An 18,549-nucleotide genomic window follows, 5' to 3' on the forward strand; every position below is an offset into this window, starting at 1 on the left:
CATTAGTGGCAGTGTAATGTCCCTAAACAATCTGCAGGGATCTAGGAGAAAAAAACACCATTCATAAGCAGAGGATAAACTATGGGAATAGAAACACCGAGGAAAAGCAACTGCCTGACTACAGCGGTTGAGGGGACATGACAGAGGAAAGACTCTAAACGAAACTCTAATGCAAATATTAACAACATGGAAATGGGTTCGAATCAAGAACATGTGACACCCAGTGGAATCACGTGTCGGCTATGGGGGGTGGGGGGAGGAAAAGAAAATGATCTTTGTCTTTAATGTATAATGCTTGTAAATGATCAAATAAAATATTATTTTAAAAAAAGCAAAGGAGAAAATGTTCAGGACGCAGATTATACTTAAGTGTTGGGCCTTTTCAGAAAGCCAGGTGGGAAACAAAATTTAAAAAACCAGCCCCTACCTTCTGTCTCAGAATCAAACTGTGTACTGGTTCTAAGGTAGAAGAGTGGTCAGGGCTAGGCGATGGAGGTCAAGTGACTAGCCCAGGGTCACACGAAGCATCTGAGGTGATATTTGAACCCAGGACCTCCCATCTCTAGACCTGGCTCTCAATCCACTGAGTCACCCAGCTGCCTTCCAGGTGTTAAACATTTAGGAGCGCTCTACTGGTCTCAACTTTTTCTCTCCATCACGTCCAGCGGCTAGATCAGCCAAGAACCAGGAATGGCTGCTTAACCAGCCAGCCTCTTCCCATTTAGAAGCCTTTTGTCCTCAAGGGATGTCTCTGGGACCTTAATTCTGCAAGGCCACTATTCAAAAATGTCCTCAAGGTGGCTACCATTTTGATCCTTTCAGTAGCCAGAATCAGAAATGAAGGAGAATGTCGTCCTTATCAGCGCAGGGAAGAGAGGCATTGAACCCCCGTCTCTTATTCAAGTGCTGTTTTCCCTCCAAGCAGCCGCCATCTTCCTATCCAAAGTACAGGAGCCCCTGGAGGAGCCCTGTATCTGGGATGTCTGTCCCCTTGTGCAGCTCTTGGCCAGTGTCCCTTCTCAGGCTCTTTCAGCAGTCCAGGGACTCCCCAAAGAACCAGACCAACAATAACTAACAGGGATTTAATGCTTTGAGGTTCACCAAACGCTTTTCCTGCATTCTGCCGACTGTACACAACTCTGGGAGGAAGATCTGTCTCCCAGAGGGAGCTCTTGACTCCCAGGAACACCTGGGTTCAAATCTTGTCTCAGATACTCCCAAGACCCTGGAAACTGGGAATGAGAATCACCATGATAGCACCTGGCCCACAGGGCTGTTGGGAGGATGAACTGAGATAGCCTCAGTAGGTCGTACACACATGAGCACATGGGTCATGGACAGACAGCAAGTGGCCGAACTGGATTCAAATTCAGGACCTGTGACTCAGCCATCTATCCACTGTGTCCCATTGCCTTGTCCAGATCATTGACTTTTAGGTGGCTCAGATACAGTTCATTTTACATTGCATGTGCAAGCAGTAATGAAGGCTTCTGGGATTTTTGGTCAACAAGGACATTGTTAGTGGATTTCCTAGGGTAAGGAGTCCAGGGTCTCCTGGTCTCTGGGGGAGAAGAGGAGCGACCCAGGGAAGGAGATTCGGTCAGCTAATTAGAGGAAGAACCCGGCATCAAAGCCTTGTAAATGTCTGTTGGTGAGTTCAGGGTTGGCTTGTCTTCCGTAAGAGCTGCTTCCTTCAGGGGCTGGGAAGGGACACCTGCAGAAAAGTCCCAGAGGCCCGGGAGTGGGCTCAGAGCCCAGGTTTGGGAGCAACAAGAGGCTGTACTGAAGTCACTAGTGAAGGTGAGAGAACCACCGAGACGCTGGGTGCCAAGCACCAGATGCACAGAAAACCAGAAGCGGCACCTGCCCTCAAGCCACCAGCATCCTCTTGGAGGAGGTGAGCTACACACACCAGAGAGAGGAAGTCATTAGCAGCAGCAGGGTTGTCGGGAGCCTCCTGAAGGTGGATTCGGTGCTGAGTCTTTGGGGAAGCCAGGAGGCAGAGGTGGGGAGAGAAAGCACTGCTAAAAAGGGGCACTCCAGGCCAAGGAGCAGCCAACATTTGAACCCAGGTCCTCTGATTCCAAATCATCTTCTTCCTCCTAATGCTTTCCTTTTTATTCCTCTCCCCTATTTTCTGCCCTCCTGCTCCCAAGATTCTTCTGTGAAAAGCCTACATCATTGTTTCTTCTCCCTCTTGGGGATCACTTGGGCCCTTCTCTGGGGCATGCTTTTCTACCTCGCCCCCTTTTCTCTGGGACAGGCCAGAGGGCACCATCTGTCTAGGAACTTGAGCCAGGATTCAGTAATTATATGTGGGAGAGAGCAGAGCAGGTGTGCCAGGGCCAGCACCTAAGGGAATGCCCATTATGGTTCATCCCATGACACCCAACCCTTAGCAACCACTCTGAGCCCAGCTCCTCGGATCCCCAAGTCACTCTTGATTGCTCAACAGAATTCTACCTCTTGGAGACAGAAAATATTCTGTAATTGAAAAAAAAACACCTCTGTTCAGAGGAGCTGCCTACACGCTTTTACTTCTTGTCCTCTCTCGAGTGGCAGACAGCATCTTCCAATATTGCATCAACAGGAAGAAAGGGAAGAGTTGGCCTATAATGACCTTTCCAGGGACCGGGAACATCAGAAGTATTTCAAGAGAGGGGGAATGGAGGCAGTCCTCGGAAGTGTCTTTTTGAGTCACTCTCCCAACAGTGACTTTGAATGCTATAAAGCCAATGCCCACTCAGCTTTTGGAGTAAACACGGTAACCCAATATCCATACACCTCTGAGCCTCAGTTTCCACATCTGGAGAAAGGGGATGATACCCACCCTACCCAACAATCTCCACTGGGGTTGTCTAATGAGACGTCATCCAGGGGAGCCCTTTGTGGACTGCGTGCAGGCTTGGAGTATGGGTCCCCAGAATGCCTCTCCTTCCCACCGTGACTGCTTTCGGATGACCTCACCAACTCAGTAAAGAGCTCTTGTTTCCACGTTGTCTCCCTCACTTCAATGTAAGTGCATGGGGACACAGACTGGTTTTTGCCATTTCCCCCCATGCCCAGTACTTAGCAGAGTACCTGGAACACAGTGCCTGACAAGATGGCCCCAGGAACCAAGCTCCAGTGAAATTCCAGTCTGGCTGGAATGGTTTTTATTCCTTGGAGGCAAATGCTAAGAACTTCAGCTCCCTATTCTTGGGGGCCAAGAGGTCCTCTAGAACCCCACAGCTTCCAGGCTTCCCCCCAGAAAGCAGATTGCACATGGTTTGCATGGAATTGGAATCACTACAGGAGTGCTTGTTCCCACCTGCTCATTACCCAGAAGGTCTGCCCTTCACAGGGACGGAGATAAATGTCTTCGTGTCCTTAGCACCTGCTGGTCCACCATGGGGGCTTAGTCAATGGAGCCCAACACTCCACAAACATAAGGGATGAGAGTGGGGGTTATGGGCTGCTTACCGTGAGGGGAGTGGCTACCAGTTCAGATTTGGGCCCCCCTGGGACCCCTGGTGCTGGGAACACCCTGACACTGCATCCTCAGCTCTCAGCAGAGTTCTCTCTTTCCTATCCCAGGTAGGGGCAGATGATGGAGTTTTCTCTTTTCTTTAAGGCAGGAGTGAGGGAGAGAGAGTGAAAGGGAGAGAACTTCCAAAACATTTTAAATGCATAACAAATATTATTCTCAAAAATAAAGAAAAGAAAGGGTAGCTAGCTGGCTAAGTGGACAGAGTGCCACCTTTGGAGACAAAAGGTCCTAGGTTCAAATATGGCCTCAGACACTGCCTAGCTGTGTGATCTTGGGCAAGTCACTTAACTCCCACTGCCTTGGAACCAATACTTAGTATTGATTCTAAGGGAGAAGGTATGTATTTTAAAAATATATATATAGAGAGAGAGAACAGTCTCCCAAACTCCTTTATGGAGCTGAATAGTACTAGTAGCCCAACTTGGACAAAGCCAAGTGATTTTATAGACCAATTTCACTAATGAATATTAATGAAAGTATTTTATTTTATTTTTTTGTTTGACAGTGATATTTATTCTTAATTTCATTTGTATTAAATTAAACCCAAATTTCTAGGCTTTTTTGGAGGGGAGGGTTGAATTTATTTTATTTTATTTTTTTAACATTGTTTTATTTGGTCATTTCCAAACATTATTCATTGGAATCAAAGATCATTTTCTTTTCTTCCCTCTCCCCCTCCCCCCACCTCTCCCATAGCCGACGCGAGATTCCACTGGGTATCACATGTGTTCTTGCTTCGAACCCATTTCCATGTTGTTGGTATCTGCATTAGAGTGTTCATTTAGAGTCTCTCCTCAGTCATATCCCCTCCACCCCTGTAGTCAGGCAGTTGTTTTCATCCATGTTTTTACTCCCACAGTTTATCCTCTGCTTGTGGATAGTATTTTTTAGATCCCTGCAGATTGTTCAGGGACATTGCATTGCCACTAATGGAGAAGTCCATTACGTTCAATTGTACCACAATGTATCAGTCTCTGTGTACAATGTTTTCCTGGTTCTGCTCCTCTCACTCTGCTTCAACTCTTGGAGGTTGTTCCAGTCTCCATGGAATTCCTCCACTTTATTATTCCTTTTAGCACAATAGTATTCCATCACCAACATATACCACAGTTTGTTCAACCATTCCCTAATTGATGGGCATCCCTTCGTTTTCCAATTTTTGGCCACCACAAAGAGCGCAGCTATGAATATTCTTGTACAAGTCTTTTTCCTTATTATCTCTTTGGGGTACAAACCCAGCAGTGCTATGGCTGGATCAAAGGGCAGACAGTCTTTTATCGCCCTTTGGGCATAGTTCCAAATTGCCCTCCAGAATGTCTGGATCAATTCACAACTCCACCAGCAATGAATTAGTGTCCCCACTTTGCCACATCCCCTCCAGCATTCATTACTTTCCATAACTGTCATGTTAGCCAATCTGCTAGGTGTGAGGTGATACCTCAGAATTGTTTTGATTTGCATCTCTGATTATAAGAGATTTAGAACACTTTTTCATGTGCTTATTAATAGTTTTGATTTTTTTGGCTGAGAATTGCATATTCATGTCCCTTGCCCATTTATCAATTGGAGAATGGCTTGATTTTTGGTATAATTGATTTAGCTCTTTGTAAATTTGAGTAATTAAACCTTTGTCAGAGGTTTTTATGAAGATTTTTTCCCAGTTTGTTGTTTCCCTTCTGATTTTAGTTACATTGGCTTTGTTTGTACAAAAACTTTTTAATTTGATGTAGTCAAAATTATTTATTTTACATTTTGTGACTCTAAGTCTTGCTTGGTTTTAAAATCTTTCCCCTCCCAAAGGTCTGACATGTATACTATTCTGTGTTCACCTAATTTACTTATAGTTTCCTTCTTTATATTCAAGTCATTCACCCATTCTGAGTTTATCTTGGTGTAGGGTGTGAAGTGTTGATCCAAACCTAATCTCTCCCACACTGTCTTCCAATTTTCCCAGCAGTTTTTTTTTATCAAATAATGGATTTTTGTCCCAAAAGTTGGGGTCTTTGGGTTTGTCATAAACTGTCTTGCTGAGGTCATTTACACCAAGTCTATTCCACTGATCCTCCTTTCTGTCTCTTAGCCAGTACCAAATTGTTTTGATGACCACTGCTTTATAGTATAGTCTGAGATCTGGGACTGCAAGGCCCCCTTCCTTTGCATTTTTTTTTCATTATTTCCCTGGATATCCTTGAGTTTTTGTTCTTCCAAATGAACTTAGTTATGGTTTTTTCTAATTCAGTAAAGAAGTTTTTTGGTAGTTCAATGGGTATGGCACTAAACAAGTAAATTAATTTGGGTAGGATTGTCATTTTTATTATGTTAGCTCGTCCCACCCATGAGCAATCAATGTTTTTCCAATTGTTTAGATCTAGTTTTAACTGTGTGGAAAGTGTTTTGTAGTTGTGTTCATATAGTTCCTGTGTTTGTCTCGGCAGATAGATTCCTAAATATTTTATATTGTCTAGGGTGATTTTAAATGGTATTTCTCTTTCTAATTCTTGCTGCTGAAATGGGTTAGAGATATATAGAAATGCTAATGACTTATGCGAGTTTATTTTGTATCTTGCAACTTTGCTAAAGTTGTTGATTATTTCGAGTAACTTTTTGGTTGATTCTCTAGGATTCCTTCTGCAAAGAGTGACAGCTTGGTCTCCTCATTGCCAATTTCAATACCTTCAATTTCTTTTTCTTCTCTAATTGCTACTGCTAGTGTTTCTAGTACAATGTTAAATAATAGAGGTGATAATGGACATCCTTGTTTTACTCCTGATCTTATTGGGAAGGCTTCTCGTTTATCACCATTGCAGATGATGTTTGCTGATGGTTTTAGATATATACTGTTTTAGGAAGGGGTGTATGGGGTGCTCAGGGAAGGGTAGCATCTCTGGTATGGAGGGCTTGTCATGCCCTCCTAGGGCAGCTTTCAAGCCTCTGACCCTCACCTGACACCCAGCTCTCACTTGTGGCTCCCAGTAGCTGCTAGCATGCGGCAGCGGCCACATCCCGGACAATGGCTTTGACAGGCTGGCTAAATCTTGTGAGGGTAGCCATCGGGTCGTCGACCCCTGGTGAACCAGGGCTTTGCTCACCCAGTATGTGAAGACTGCTTCGGCGGAACAGACAGAAGAAACCAATAAGAAGGTTCAACAGCTGAGATGGCGACGCAGCAAAGCACTGTGGAGTGCTTAGGGCGTGTTGGAGCACAAAAGACAATACAGCCATCCAATGCAACTGAGGAAGTCTCCAGGTATAACGATTTTTCGTGCCATTGGACCCAGGCTTCCAACTCCGAGAGAGTGGGGCTGTCTCTGTGCAATGACTTTTCCACTTAAATCTCCTTCATGCACAAGTGTCTTTGTGCACACTCATCTATACACCATAGATGAAAACTTGTCATCCTTGGTTACCGAGAGACTACCACTATAGTTTTAGGAAAGGCCCTTCTATTCCTATGCTTTCTAGTGTTTTCAATAGGAATGGGTGTTGTATTTTATCAAAGGCTTTTTCTGCATCTATTGAGATAATCATGTGATTTTTGTCAGTTTGCTTGTTAATATGGTCAATTATGTGGATGGTTTTCCTCATATTGAACCATCCTTGCAATCCTGGTATGACTCCTACCTTTTCATAGTGAATAACACTCATGATGACATGCTGGAGTCTTTTTGCTAGTATCCTATTTAAGATTTTTGCGTCTATATTCATTAAGGAGATTGGTCTGTAGTTTTATTTCTCTGTTTTTGACCTGCCTGGCTTTGGGATTAGTACCATGTTTGTGTCGTAAAATGAATTTGGTAGAACCTGTTCTTGGTTTATTCTGTCAAATAGTTTGTTTAATATTGGGATTGGTTGTTCTTTGAATGTTTGATAGAATTCATTTGTGAATCCGTCTGGACCTGGGGATTTTTTCTTAGGGAGTTCTTTGATGGCTTGTTGGATTTCATTTTCTGATATGGGGTTATTTATGTAATCTATTTCTTCCTCTTTTAGTCTAGGCAATTTATATTTTTGTAAGTATTCATCCATATCACCTAGATTGCCATATTTGTTGCCATATAATTGGGCATAGTAGTTTTTAATGATTGCCTTAATTTCCTCTTCTTAATGAAAGTATTTTAAAATACTTGGGAAAGTGATTAGATCTAGTTCTCTCCCTTCTCCCTCTTCTTCCTCCCCAATATAGTCATTCCAATCAGTTTAGATTCTTAGCAGTGATACAACAATAATTGCAAAGTAAAAAAAGCAATTAGCCTGATCACCGATAGAAAGAATCAAAAGCAAAGAGCTGTACCATCTGGCCAAAATCCCTGCCATTCCTGTATTTGAAGCTGTGGTTTTGGGCAGGAAGTCTGCATCTGCTCTCCATCCCCACCTTCTTAGCCAGCTTGTAGTTAATTTTTATATCCCATTTCCTCAGGTAAGGTCTTAATCTCAATTGGGCAATACTAGGTCTTTTCATTTCCAATCCGGGCTTCACAATGTCTAGAGATTCTTTAGGAAAGAGAAGATATCACCTCCTTTGAAAATGTTTATTCGTCATTTCATACCCTTTCCCACCTCCTGGATCCAACCCTCCCTGGTCAAGAATGAAGGACACACATTTATTATGCTCCTACTGTGTGCCAAGCAGCACAATAATTATGTCAAAATACCCTCTTCTGAGACTACATCCAACAGTCTCCACCATTTGGTCTAGCAATTCTCTTGCTCTGCCGCAGGGGTGAAGTGCTTTTTGTTATCTGACCGAGCACTTTGGAGATACCATTTATCCTTTAGTTCATCTGGCTTTTTACTGAGGCAGTTACTTATCTAGTCACTAAAAACTTGCTTAGTCCACTTCTAGTTGTGTGTTTGCACATGAGAGTAATAAAACTTAATTATTTTAAAATAAAATGCAAAAACAAACCACACAAAGGACCCATTTCCCAGAAATAAGACATATAGTGCAGGTCTTTCCTCATCAACACTTCTACTGATGAACAAAGCAAAATGTTTTCTGCAGTCCCGATCTTCCTGGCCTTCAATATGTTGCAACATCACAGTTGATAAGGATTTACCAAGCACTTACTACAGGCCAGCACTGTGCCGGGTTCTCCGGAGGGAAAAACGAAAATTAAACCCTCAAGGAGTCATTCTATTGTCATCCATCTCCCAGGAGTTGTTCGAGAAGCATTCCAACCCCCAAAGGGCACCAAATGTATCCAGAATTTAAATTTTTAAACTGGAAAAAGGCACACTACATGTTTCATTTTTTAAATCCTCCCCTCCCATCTTAGAGTCAATCCCATGTATCAGTTCTAAGGCAAAAGAGTGGCAAGGGCTAGCCAGTGGAGTTACATGACTTGCCCAAGGTCACATGGCTAGGAAGTATCTAAGGTCACATTTGAATCCAGGACTTCCCAGCTCCCATCCTGGCCCTCCATCGCTTTCCCAAACTATGTTTTTACTATCAATATATTAACAGATGACCATAATAATGGCCCAGGAGGCATCAAAAGTTCCACCGTCTTCTGGGTTGAGGTAAGTTATTTAATCCTGCCTAGACCACCATAGCTTCATATGCAAAATCAAAGGCTGCTATAAGGTACTCAAATCAAACCCTAACCACGGTTCTCTCCAGTGACCCAGATCCCAACTCATCCATGCCTGCTCCTCCCAGGCTTGGTCAAAATAACATCATCACTAAGTGACCAGCTTACAGGTGATGTGCTTTCTCATAATAAGCTAGGTTGGTCCTCTGCAAATAACCTTGGTCTGTGGCACTGGCCTATTGACAGCCTTTTTGTAGAATGAAAAAAAAAAGGTTAAATTATATTCACTCCCATATTAGTGTTAAGTGTGTATTATGACTCTGACAATGGAGAATCCAGACCTCACATCCATGGCAATACTCTGAAAGTTTCTTCAATACTCTCCAGTTTCCTCCAGGACACTCCATTTTTACCAGAAGTCCTAAATAAATAAGTTCTACATTTAAATAGAAAAGTTTTAATATCATATATTTAAATAAAATAGTTTTAAATTTTTCCTGTGACATGTTCAAATCCTTAGATGATTTTTGTATAATTAGCAGGATTTACCATTTTCTTTTTAAGGAATTTTTTTTAACACTCATCTCTCTCTCTTTCTCTCTATCCCCCTCCCTCCCCCCACCTCTCTTTCTCTCTTTAAATACCATAATAGAGGTCTCTTGTATCATTATCTTCAAAAGTAAAATACAATGAAATAAGAAGAGGACACTGCAAGGACGAGTAGATTCTTTATGATGCTTCTGAAAGGGCTCAACGTGGGGTAGCAAGGTGGCACAGTAGATTGAGAAGAGGTCTAGAGATGGGAGAACTTGGGTTCAAATCTGGCTCAGACACTTCCTAGCTGGGGAACCCTGAGCAAGTCACTTAATCCCAGTTGCCTAGCCTTTATCGTTCTTCTCTTGGAACCAATACATAGTATTCATTCTAAGATGGAAGTTGTAAGGGTGTTTAAAAAAAGGGGGGGGGTTCTCCATTGGTGAGTTCACAGCCCAACTTTATGAGTTTTCTGCAAAGTCCTTGGTCTGGCTAGAGCAAAATGGAGGGTCAACAACTGTCTTCCTTTTGCACAAGCTGCCAGTACTTAATGAGTTGTTTGGGAGAAAAGCCATGGGCCGCAATCAAGTGCTTGAATTTGCAGGTATTAAACCAAAACCAGTGCAAGTAAAAGAGGTCATTGGACTCGGGAAGATGAATGTCTACCTTTAAGATGCCCAAGATGATCCCAATGTAAGCATCTTCAAGCCTGATGGGTTTGACATGCGCCATCATTTCATAAACTCGGAGAGCCAAGTCTACGGAGAACACGTAACCGAAGCCACTACAGTATGGCGGAAACACCTTAAAAGGATACTCCTCGTAGGGAATGTAGGTTTTTCTGAAGAATTCTCTCTTGGAATAACTCTTGAGGAAAGGGTAGCCTGTGTAAAAGTTCTCAGACTGGTTATAAGTCAAAAGATATTTCACTAAGTTTCCTGGGTTGATAAGAACATCGTTATCTGCCTTCATTATGTACTTGGCATTAGGGCAAAATTCTGCCACCCACCTGAATGCCATGATTGTCTTCAGAGTCAGGTTGTAGTAGGTGTCTAGAAAGTCTTGGCGGATGATGTCACCATAAAGAATGCTTTCATCTTGTACGGACAAGGTCAACATGTTATCTTTGGGCTCCTCTTGGTGGCCTAGTAAAAAGTATGTTATGACTTCTTGTCCCCACCAAGTCTTCTTTGCACCCCAAGTAATTCGAATGGCCTGCCTGGCTTTCACCTCTGTAGGGTGAGAGGCCACCAAGATGACAAGGAATGGGTCCTTCTTGGAGCAAGTCACCCGCTCCCGGAGCGTAAAGGCAAATTTCTGACGGTAAATGGGCTTGTACTCATAGAAATACATCCAGCTGAAGTTCTCAATCTCTGTGTAGGAGGGGAGGTTGAGGTACCAGACCATGGCAACTGTGAGGAAGCTGAGCAGCCAAAGGCTCCATTTTAGGTTTCTTACAGACATTCTATGCCTTCTTGAGGTCAAAGAGGAGGCTTGAGGTCAAACGCAGGCTTTGGGGACTGTAAAAGGGGGGAGCCCCCAAATCTGAAAAAAACCCAACAAGGCCTAGATGAGTATTTTCCCCTCCAAAAGGTCCCTTTTTAAATGGTTTGTGACACCCACACTCTGACTGCCTGCAAACTAATACCAATACATGGAAATGGGTTTAGCATTCCCATTTCCTCATTTCTCTTCAGGTTGGACTCAGGACTTCCTGCCAAGCCCCCAGCAAGATTTGCACCCCACAACCCTCAGCTTCCTTTTGTACCATTTTGCTGAGAGCAGCCACTCTCATGGTCTTCCACTGGACTGTGAGCTCCTGGAGTGCAGGGGCTCTCTTTTATTCCTTTTTGTGATCCCAGCACCTAGGGACATTTAATAAATGTTGATTGGTTGATTGATGGAACCAGGTTGTTGTCCTTTGGTTAATTTTTGTCTTCTACCCTCCTTTCTCTCTCTTTCTCTAAGTAACAAGTCCTAGTTCCCTCATTTGTAACATGAAAGGGGTAAGCTAGATCAGAAGGACCCAAAAAAGGACTCCCTACCAGCCTTGTGCATTTCCTCCATGGGCTTCTTAGGGCTTTTGTACTTTTTGATGGGAGGACTCTGTGTGTACGTGGATGAAAAGCCATTCACCAGAGTATTTAGAAGTCATGCGAGCAATGAGATGATGGATAAGATGGGATGCTCTGCCATCCCCAAGACCACTCAGATCTCACCTAAACAGACATAACGCATCAAGGATAAAGCCCCAACAGTTGTTTCCAAGGTCTGGGACACTTAGAAGCCAAAAGAAAAAATGTGAAATGCCCCCAAACCCAAGACCTGACACTCACTGACCCTGAGGTTATGCTAGCAGCAGCAGGGGCTACACTAACAGTCCTGTAGGACCTGCCTGCAGTTCCTTATTACTCTTTTTGTGGGTGGACACCTGAGAAGGAGAATGGAGACTGAGGGGGAAGTGGGCAAGAATGGAACAAAGGAACAAAGAGTTAAAACACATGGGCTCCAGCGTGCTCCTTTGATGGTATTGAGAGAGGGGGCTGCACATGTTCCCAAACTTTTTATTGAAGAATCCAGGAATGTGGAGTGGAAGGTAGCCAATGAACATGTGACATGGCATGGGATTTAACATTGACCCAACTGACAACCACATGATCATAGAGGAGGAGGTTAATTAAACAAACAGAAGCTGGTATGGAATGTGGTCTATCAAGGAGGTAGCTAGAATCCTGTGGTAGCTACTGTCCTGCCCAGGAATTCTTTTGTCTTTTGGAGGGACAGAAGATTTGGAAATACCATAATTAAGAAGCAACAGGACCATGAGACTGGTACATGAGCACATAGGTTACAATATCAATACACCAATAATACTTTCAAGACAATACTACAGGAGAATAACAGGGGCTTAGCCCCAAACCGACCCCTATACTCCAATGTCCTCTCCTTTCCAGTTTGCTCAGGCCTCACTAGCCAACTTGACCACAGCCCTTCAGAAATAAGCACATGCCAGGGGCTGCATTCTGGAAGCACCAATGCTGCAAAGCTCTGATCTGCCAACAGGCTCTGGACTGCTGGAGCTGGACCAGAGAACAGGGTGGGTGAGACAGATCACAAAGACAGGAAACTGTGAATCTTAAAATTTCTCAGACTTATGAATGTTAAACATTCTCAGACTCTACCTTAGAACATCTGGTTAAGACTATTCTCCATTTTAAACAATGAAGGTACTTGATCAGGAATGTGAGAACTCTAACATTACTCCACCCATACTTAAGCATACTTTAGGGAAAGATAAAGTTGTAAACTCCTTACTGAACAATGAAAAATACTTAACCCATACTTAAAGTAAAGCTAAAAAACCTTAAGCTGGGTCTATTTTTAGATCTAATACAAAAAGGTGCTAAGTACCTATGAAGGTTAGGCAACTTGCAAGGGACAAGCTTAACAAAAAAGGTGTAAAGTTTTAGTCTACTCGGGTGTGAATTAAGAATGGTCAGTCCTGTGAAAACATCTACTATGATTGGTGGATGTGAAAACTTAGGGGAGGTGACATAGGAGAAAATTCTCTTTAAAAGGAGGTCAGAAAGGCTTCTGAAAAGGGGTCAGCTTGCCAAAGCTGAATTGGAGGTCAGAAGTCAGAGGAGGCTGCTGGGTCTCTCTCTTTGTCTCTCGGTGGCTGAACTTAGTTCAGCTTCCTAGAGTTTTGCTTGGAAAAGATCTTGTGGTGAGTGGATTAAAGACTGACTGGTCTCTCTTAAGGCTTAGGCCTAGGCCCTTCATACTATTCCCTCTTACTCTGTTTCTCTCCCTTTTCTTAATTCCTTATTTGTATTAATTAAAATCCCCATAAAAACCCAGCTGACTTGGGTATTTCATATTTGGGAATTTTCCCATGGCAACCACTTTATTTTTAATTTAACTCAAGACACTGACTTGAAACCATATTTTTGCAGTCACAGTTTAAGGCAAACACTCTTTTATTGCTAACAAAACAATGCATATTAGGAGCTGTGCAGCATTCACTACACCTGAGGAAAGAACACAGCATCTAGCTGGGGCCAGTTCTGACCATTCAAATGTCAGCTGGGAGGCAGAATTAGGTTGGTGAACCATTGATTGCCCGGTGTGGATGGAGATTGAGATGCTTTAAGATCCAGCCTCTAAGGAAACCACTGTCATTGGGGATGGAGTCTGGAAGTGAATGATAAGGAAAATAAAGTGTTGAATGAAGAAAATAGAAGATGCCAAAGATTCCAGGAAAAAGACCTTAAGAAAAGTTTCAAATACCTTAAACATAAACTGATAAATCAACAGGACAAACAGCAACAATAGAAGGAAAAATAGCCCCCAAATTTAGTAAACGAGTTTGAGCATGTAGGAATAAATACTGCAAAAGAAAGGACACTGATCTGACACTTGAAGAGCCAGAAGGCCCTGTGGAATGTGAGAAGAACATGGAACCAAAGCACAATGTTCCTAAGTGGTTCAAAAGAGAAATGAGAAGTATGAGAGCAGAATTTATGTCCTGCACAGTAAAAATAATGGATAGACTAGAAAAGCAGGAATATGCCATGGCAAGCCTCACCAAAGAAATAAGAGAGAACAATAGACTGAGAATGGAAACACACAGAAGTCAAGGACAACCTTGAAAAGAAGCAGAAAACAAAAATATTAAATGAAAATATGTTCACTGTACATGAAATAAAGGTAGATCTCAAAGATAGGATGGGTGGAGGGACCCCAAGGATCAAAGTTCTGCCAGGCAATAACGGGACAAAAACTTCAATACTATAATGAAAGCCATATCAAAAAAAGAATCACCCAAAACTTTTGAACATAGAAAACAAAATTCCAAATGAAAGAATTCACAGATCGCCTCCAGAAAAAAAAAACAAAACAAAAAACAACATACCAAGGCAGAAAACTGCAAGATACATAGTAGTTAACTTTAACAATTCAATGCAGAAACAAGAAATTCTCATCAAGAGAAAGATTTTCAAATATAAAAGAGAGGACATTCAAATAATGCAAGACTATTCTGCACTCACTAGAAAAACAAGAGAACAAAATCATGTGTTCTAAAGAGCACTGGTGCTTAGGATACAACCCAAGGTGACTTATTTGAAAAAAAAATGCAAATCTCTCATGTTCTTCTGTTTAGGATTGTTATTAATATGGAAAGTAAAGGCTATTTTAAAAAAAACCTAAAGAACTGTATTAGGTGAAGAAGAAATAGGGATGCGGAGAAAAGAACCAGTGAGAACAGGGCCATCTTGAAAAAAAAAGATTAAAATGAAATGAAGGAACATTAAACTGTGATTATAGCACAAGTGGGACCTTGAAACTGAAAAGTTTCTGCACAGACAACATTAATTGGTGGGGGGGACCCTTTGTATCAGAATTCTCTCATAAGGGTTTAGTATCCAAAACATATAAACAATTAATAAATATATTTAAACTATTAGCCATTCCCCAATAAATAAATGGTCAAAGGATAAGGGCAAATAGTTCTCAAAAGAAAAATTTCAAAATATTCATGGCTACCTGAAAAAGTGCTCCAAATGACTAATAAGAGAAATTAAAATCAAAATCCTGAGGCTTCACCTTACACCCTGAAAATTGACAAAAATTACAAAAAAAGGCAAGTCAGTGTTAGAAGAGTTGTGGAAGGATAGGCATACTAATACATTGTTGGTGGAACTACAAGTTAGTGTAATTGTTTTGGAAAGCAATTTGGAATTATAAAAACAAAATGACTAAAACATATATACCTTTTGAACCAGAGCATCATGCAATAATACGGTTATTTAGAGAGAACAGCTCTGCTGTTTATGTTAGCTCAGATCAGCTTCCTTTGTCATCCTCTACATTTTATTTGATGCACTTAAAAGAGGGAGTGTAAGGCTTTACCAGACTATCAAAGGGGTCCAGGACACAATAGAGGTTGCGATCTCCTGCATTTGCTGTGCCATGCAGTTTTACAGGGCTAATTCCCCAACCCTTTTCAGCTACAGAATTATTTTTTAAACCCTCATCTTCTGTCTTAGAATCAGTACAGTGTATTGGTTCCAAGGCAGAAGAGTGGTAAGGACTAGGCAATGGGGGTCAAGTGACTTGCCCAGGGTCACACAGCTGGGAAGTGCCTGAGGCCAGATTTGAACCCAGGACCTCCCATGAGCCACTTAGCTGTCCCCTTAGCTCTGTAATTTTAAAAGCCCTTCATTTTCTTTTCTTTTAGGAAAAAAGATGAAAACAAAAAGTTTGAGGTCCTTTAGGCTTTGAGGGCTCTTTGCATGAAATAACAACTAAGTGTACCTAAATACTGGGTAATATAGATCCGGCACTGCATTGCACAAAGGTTGAGAAGTTTGCCACAAATCAGGCCTGGGACTGTCATTTCATTGGATGGGCAGTTAATCCTCAGGTTAAGAAACTCCTCCTGCTACCTCAGCCTTAGCAGTGTATAGACCAGAGGGGTCAAAATCCTGCCCCCCAACACTCCCCAATGGGGCCCCCACTGTATGAAGGGTATTTGGAAAATGTTTAATAAAATAAATTTTTAAACAGCAAAACACAGATAATATTATATTTTAAATGAGTAAGGATGCAGCCCACAGAGACAGAAGGTACAGCAACCCCTATCTTTATTTGATCTTGACCCTGGTGGACTGCAGAATTGAGAGGGTTGAATCCAGGTCTCATTGGCTCCAAGGCTCCATTATGCTCAATCCTTCCACTGAATCTGATTTTATAGAATCCACATCTCAAAAAGGGGTTTGTCAGCCCACATCTGAATATAAGTTTATTTTATAAACAGAGATTCATGATTACACTCTTGAAACAAGAAGGGGAGAAGAGGTCATCTCATCAGACCCCACTTTTTCCATATGAGGAAAATGAGACCTGGAAGAGAGAGGGGATCTGGCCAAGGTCATCTAGGTAGGAAGTAATTTGTTAAAATGGGTTTTAGACCCAGGAAAAGGCAGATGAAAACTGACTCTTAAATTATATGTGTGACTAATATTCCCTTTGAGACAGAGCTGGAGAGAGGCTGAGACAAAGTTCTGGTCTTGGTATTCAAAGAAACTGGTTTTGAATCCTGAATCCATCACTAGCTTTTAAATTTCAGGTCAGAGGAGGTTGGGCAGAGCCAAGATGGTGGAGTAGAACACAGAAGCTCAGTGTCACCATTGGAATCCTCTCCAACCAATATTAAAAGAATGCCACAAAAGAATACAGGAGTGAAAGAACTAACAAGGACACAGAGTGAAACAATTTCCAAGAAAAGAAAAACCACAAAAGTAGGCAGAGAATATCTGGGGCAGTGTGATAAGAAGAGAACAGAGCCAAAAAGGATGTCGCAAGGAGGGAAGAGGAAGCCAAGAGAAAGCCACCCACCCCCACCCCACATCTGTTGTCCCAGGTTCTGAACCTGAGTCCAAGCCAACATTCAGACCCTGAGATCCTGCCTGGACAAATAGTGGTCCCAGCCAACCCACACCTCTTGAGGTTCCAAACCTGTGGAAAAATCCAGGGTCTCAGCCCAGGGCAGTCTGGGCTGAAGTGAGTTGATGTGTGTGGGCCAAGAGCAAAGTCAGGAATCCCAGTCTGGGCTTGGGGTGACGACACAAATCTTAGTTTGGGGTGGATGATAGCAATAAAGTAGAGCCCCCTGGATCTTTTTGCCTAAAACTCAGGACAGAGCTCCAGGACAGGGCAAATCAAGAGTGTTCTTGATTAGAACAAGTACCCAGTAAGACCAAAAACTTACATCTCAGCCTGAGCCTACAATTCCAGTACATCCTGATCTGATCAAGATCAAAGTAAGACCAGAAGCTTACAACCAAGCCTAAGGCAAGATTTTAAGTTATCAGGATCTCAAAGGCCAATTGAATAGGGATGGGGGGTAGTACGGCTCCCAGAGCCCAAAGCCCTCAGACTATCACAACATCCTCCAAGAACTGAAACTGGTAAAAACCTAGAAAATAAGTCAAAAATAGCATCAAAGAAGGACTAATGTTTAAGAGGGTACCCCAATTTCCCAGAAAACAGAGCCTACCTATAATTAGGTAGGAAAAATAAGTAAACAATAAAAAAGCATCTACCTCTAAAGACCTTTTATGGAGACAGAGCAAGGTACAGACATAGAAGGGGACAGTGAAAGCAAAGCAAACACACACAAAGTCCAAAAGAACAATATGGATTGGGCACAGATGATGGAAGAGCTCAAAAAAGACTTCAAAAACCAATTAAGAGAGGCAGAGGAAAAGTGGGGAAGAGAAATAAACTTCAGGTCAGTCTCTTACTATCATGGGTCTCAGTTTTCTCATCTGTAAAATGAAGGGGGCAGGATTCAATAACCTCCCTGTTCCCTTCAAGCTCTAAAACTGTAAATCAATCAACAATTTTTAAAAAACTCTTACCTTCCATCTTGGAACCAACACTGTGTCTTGCTTCCAAGGCAGAAGAGCAGTAAGGGCTGGGCAATGGGAGTTAAGTGACTTGCCCAGGGTCATACAACTGGGAAGTATCTGAGGCCATATTTGAACCTCCCATCTCTAGGCCTGGCTCTCAATCCACTAAGCTATCCAGCTGCTCCCTCAAATGGTTGTTAAGATCCTAGTATGTGTGGTAAGCTAGGTAATTCAGTAGACTAAGAGTCAGGTCTAAAGACAGAAAGTCCTGGGTTCAAATACACCCTTAGACACTTCTTAGCTGTGTGACCCTGAGCAAGTCACTTAACCCCCATTACCTAGTCCTTATTGTTTTTCTGCCTTGAAACTAATTTTGATTCTAAGATGGAAGGTAAGAGTTTTTTTTTTTTTTAAGGCCTAAGTATTTAAAAAATAAAACATCCTAGTATGTGCCAAACACTGTGCTAAGTGCTGGAGTTACAAAAATGAGGGAAAAGATAGTCTCTGCCCTCAAGGAGTATAACCTAATAAAGAAGAG

At 42.3% G+C, this 18,549-nt stretch overlaps 1 protein-coding gene across 4 annotated transcripts in view; it reads right to left on the reverse strand.

Moving 5' to 3' along the window:
* The window catches only part of B3GALNT1 (beta-1,3-N-acetylgalactosaminyltransferase 1 (globoside blood group)), a 47,311-nt gene that overhangs the window by 25,618 nt on the left and 3,144 nt on the right, over window positions 1-18,549 (reverse strand). For 2 of the 4 annotated variants that reach the window (XM_007502277.2, XM_007502278.2), the window contains exon 2: window positions 8,045-11,139. The exons of the other annotated variants lie outside the window; for them this stretch is intronic. In XM_007502277.2, coding sequence (XP_007502339.1) covers window positions 10,105-11,058 — 954 coding nt within the window. In that variant the 5' untranslated portion in view covers window positions 11,059-11,139 and the 3' untranslated portion in view covers window positions 8,045-10,104. Of the gene's footprint in view, window positions 1-8,044; window positions 11,140-18,549 lie in introns of those variants that run through there. 4 annotated transcript variants of the gene reach the window in all.

Source organism: Monodelphis domestica, chromosome 8, assembly GCF_027887165.1.
Source record: "Monodelphis domestica isolate mMonDom1 chromosome 8, mMonDom1.pri, whole genome shotgun sequence".
NCBI lineage: Eukaryota > Metazoa > Chordata > Mammalia > Didelphimorphia > Didelphidae > Monodelphis > Monodelphis domestica.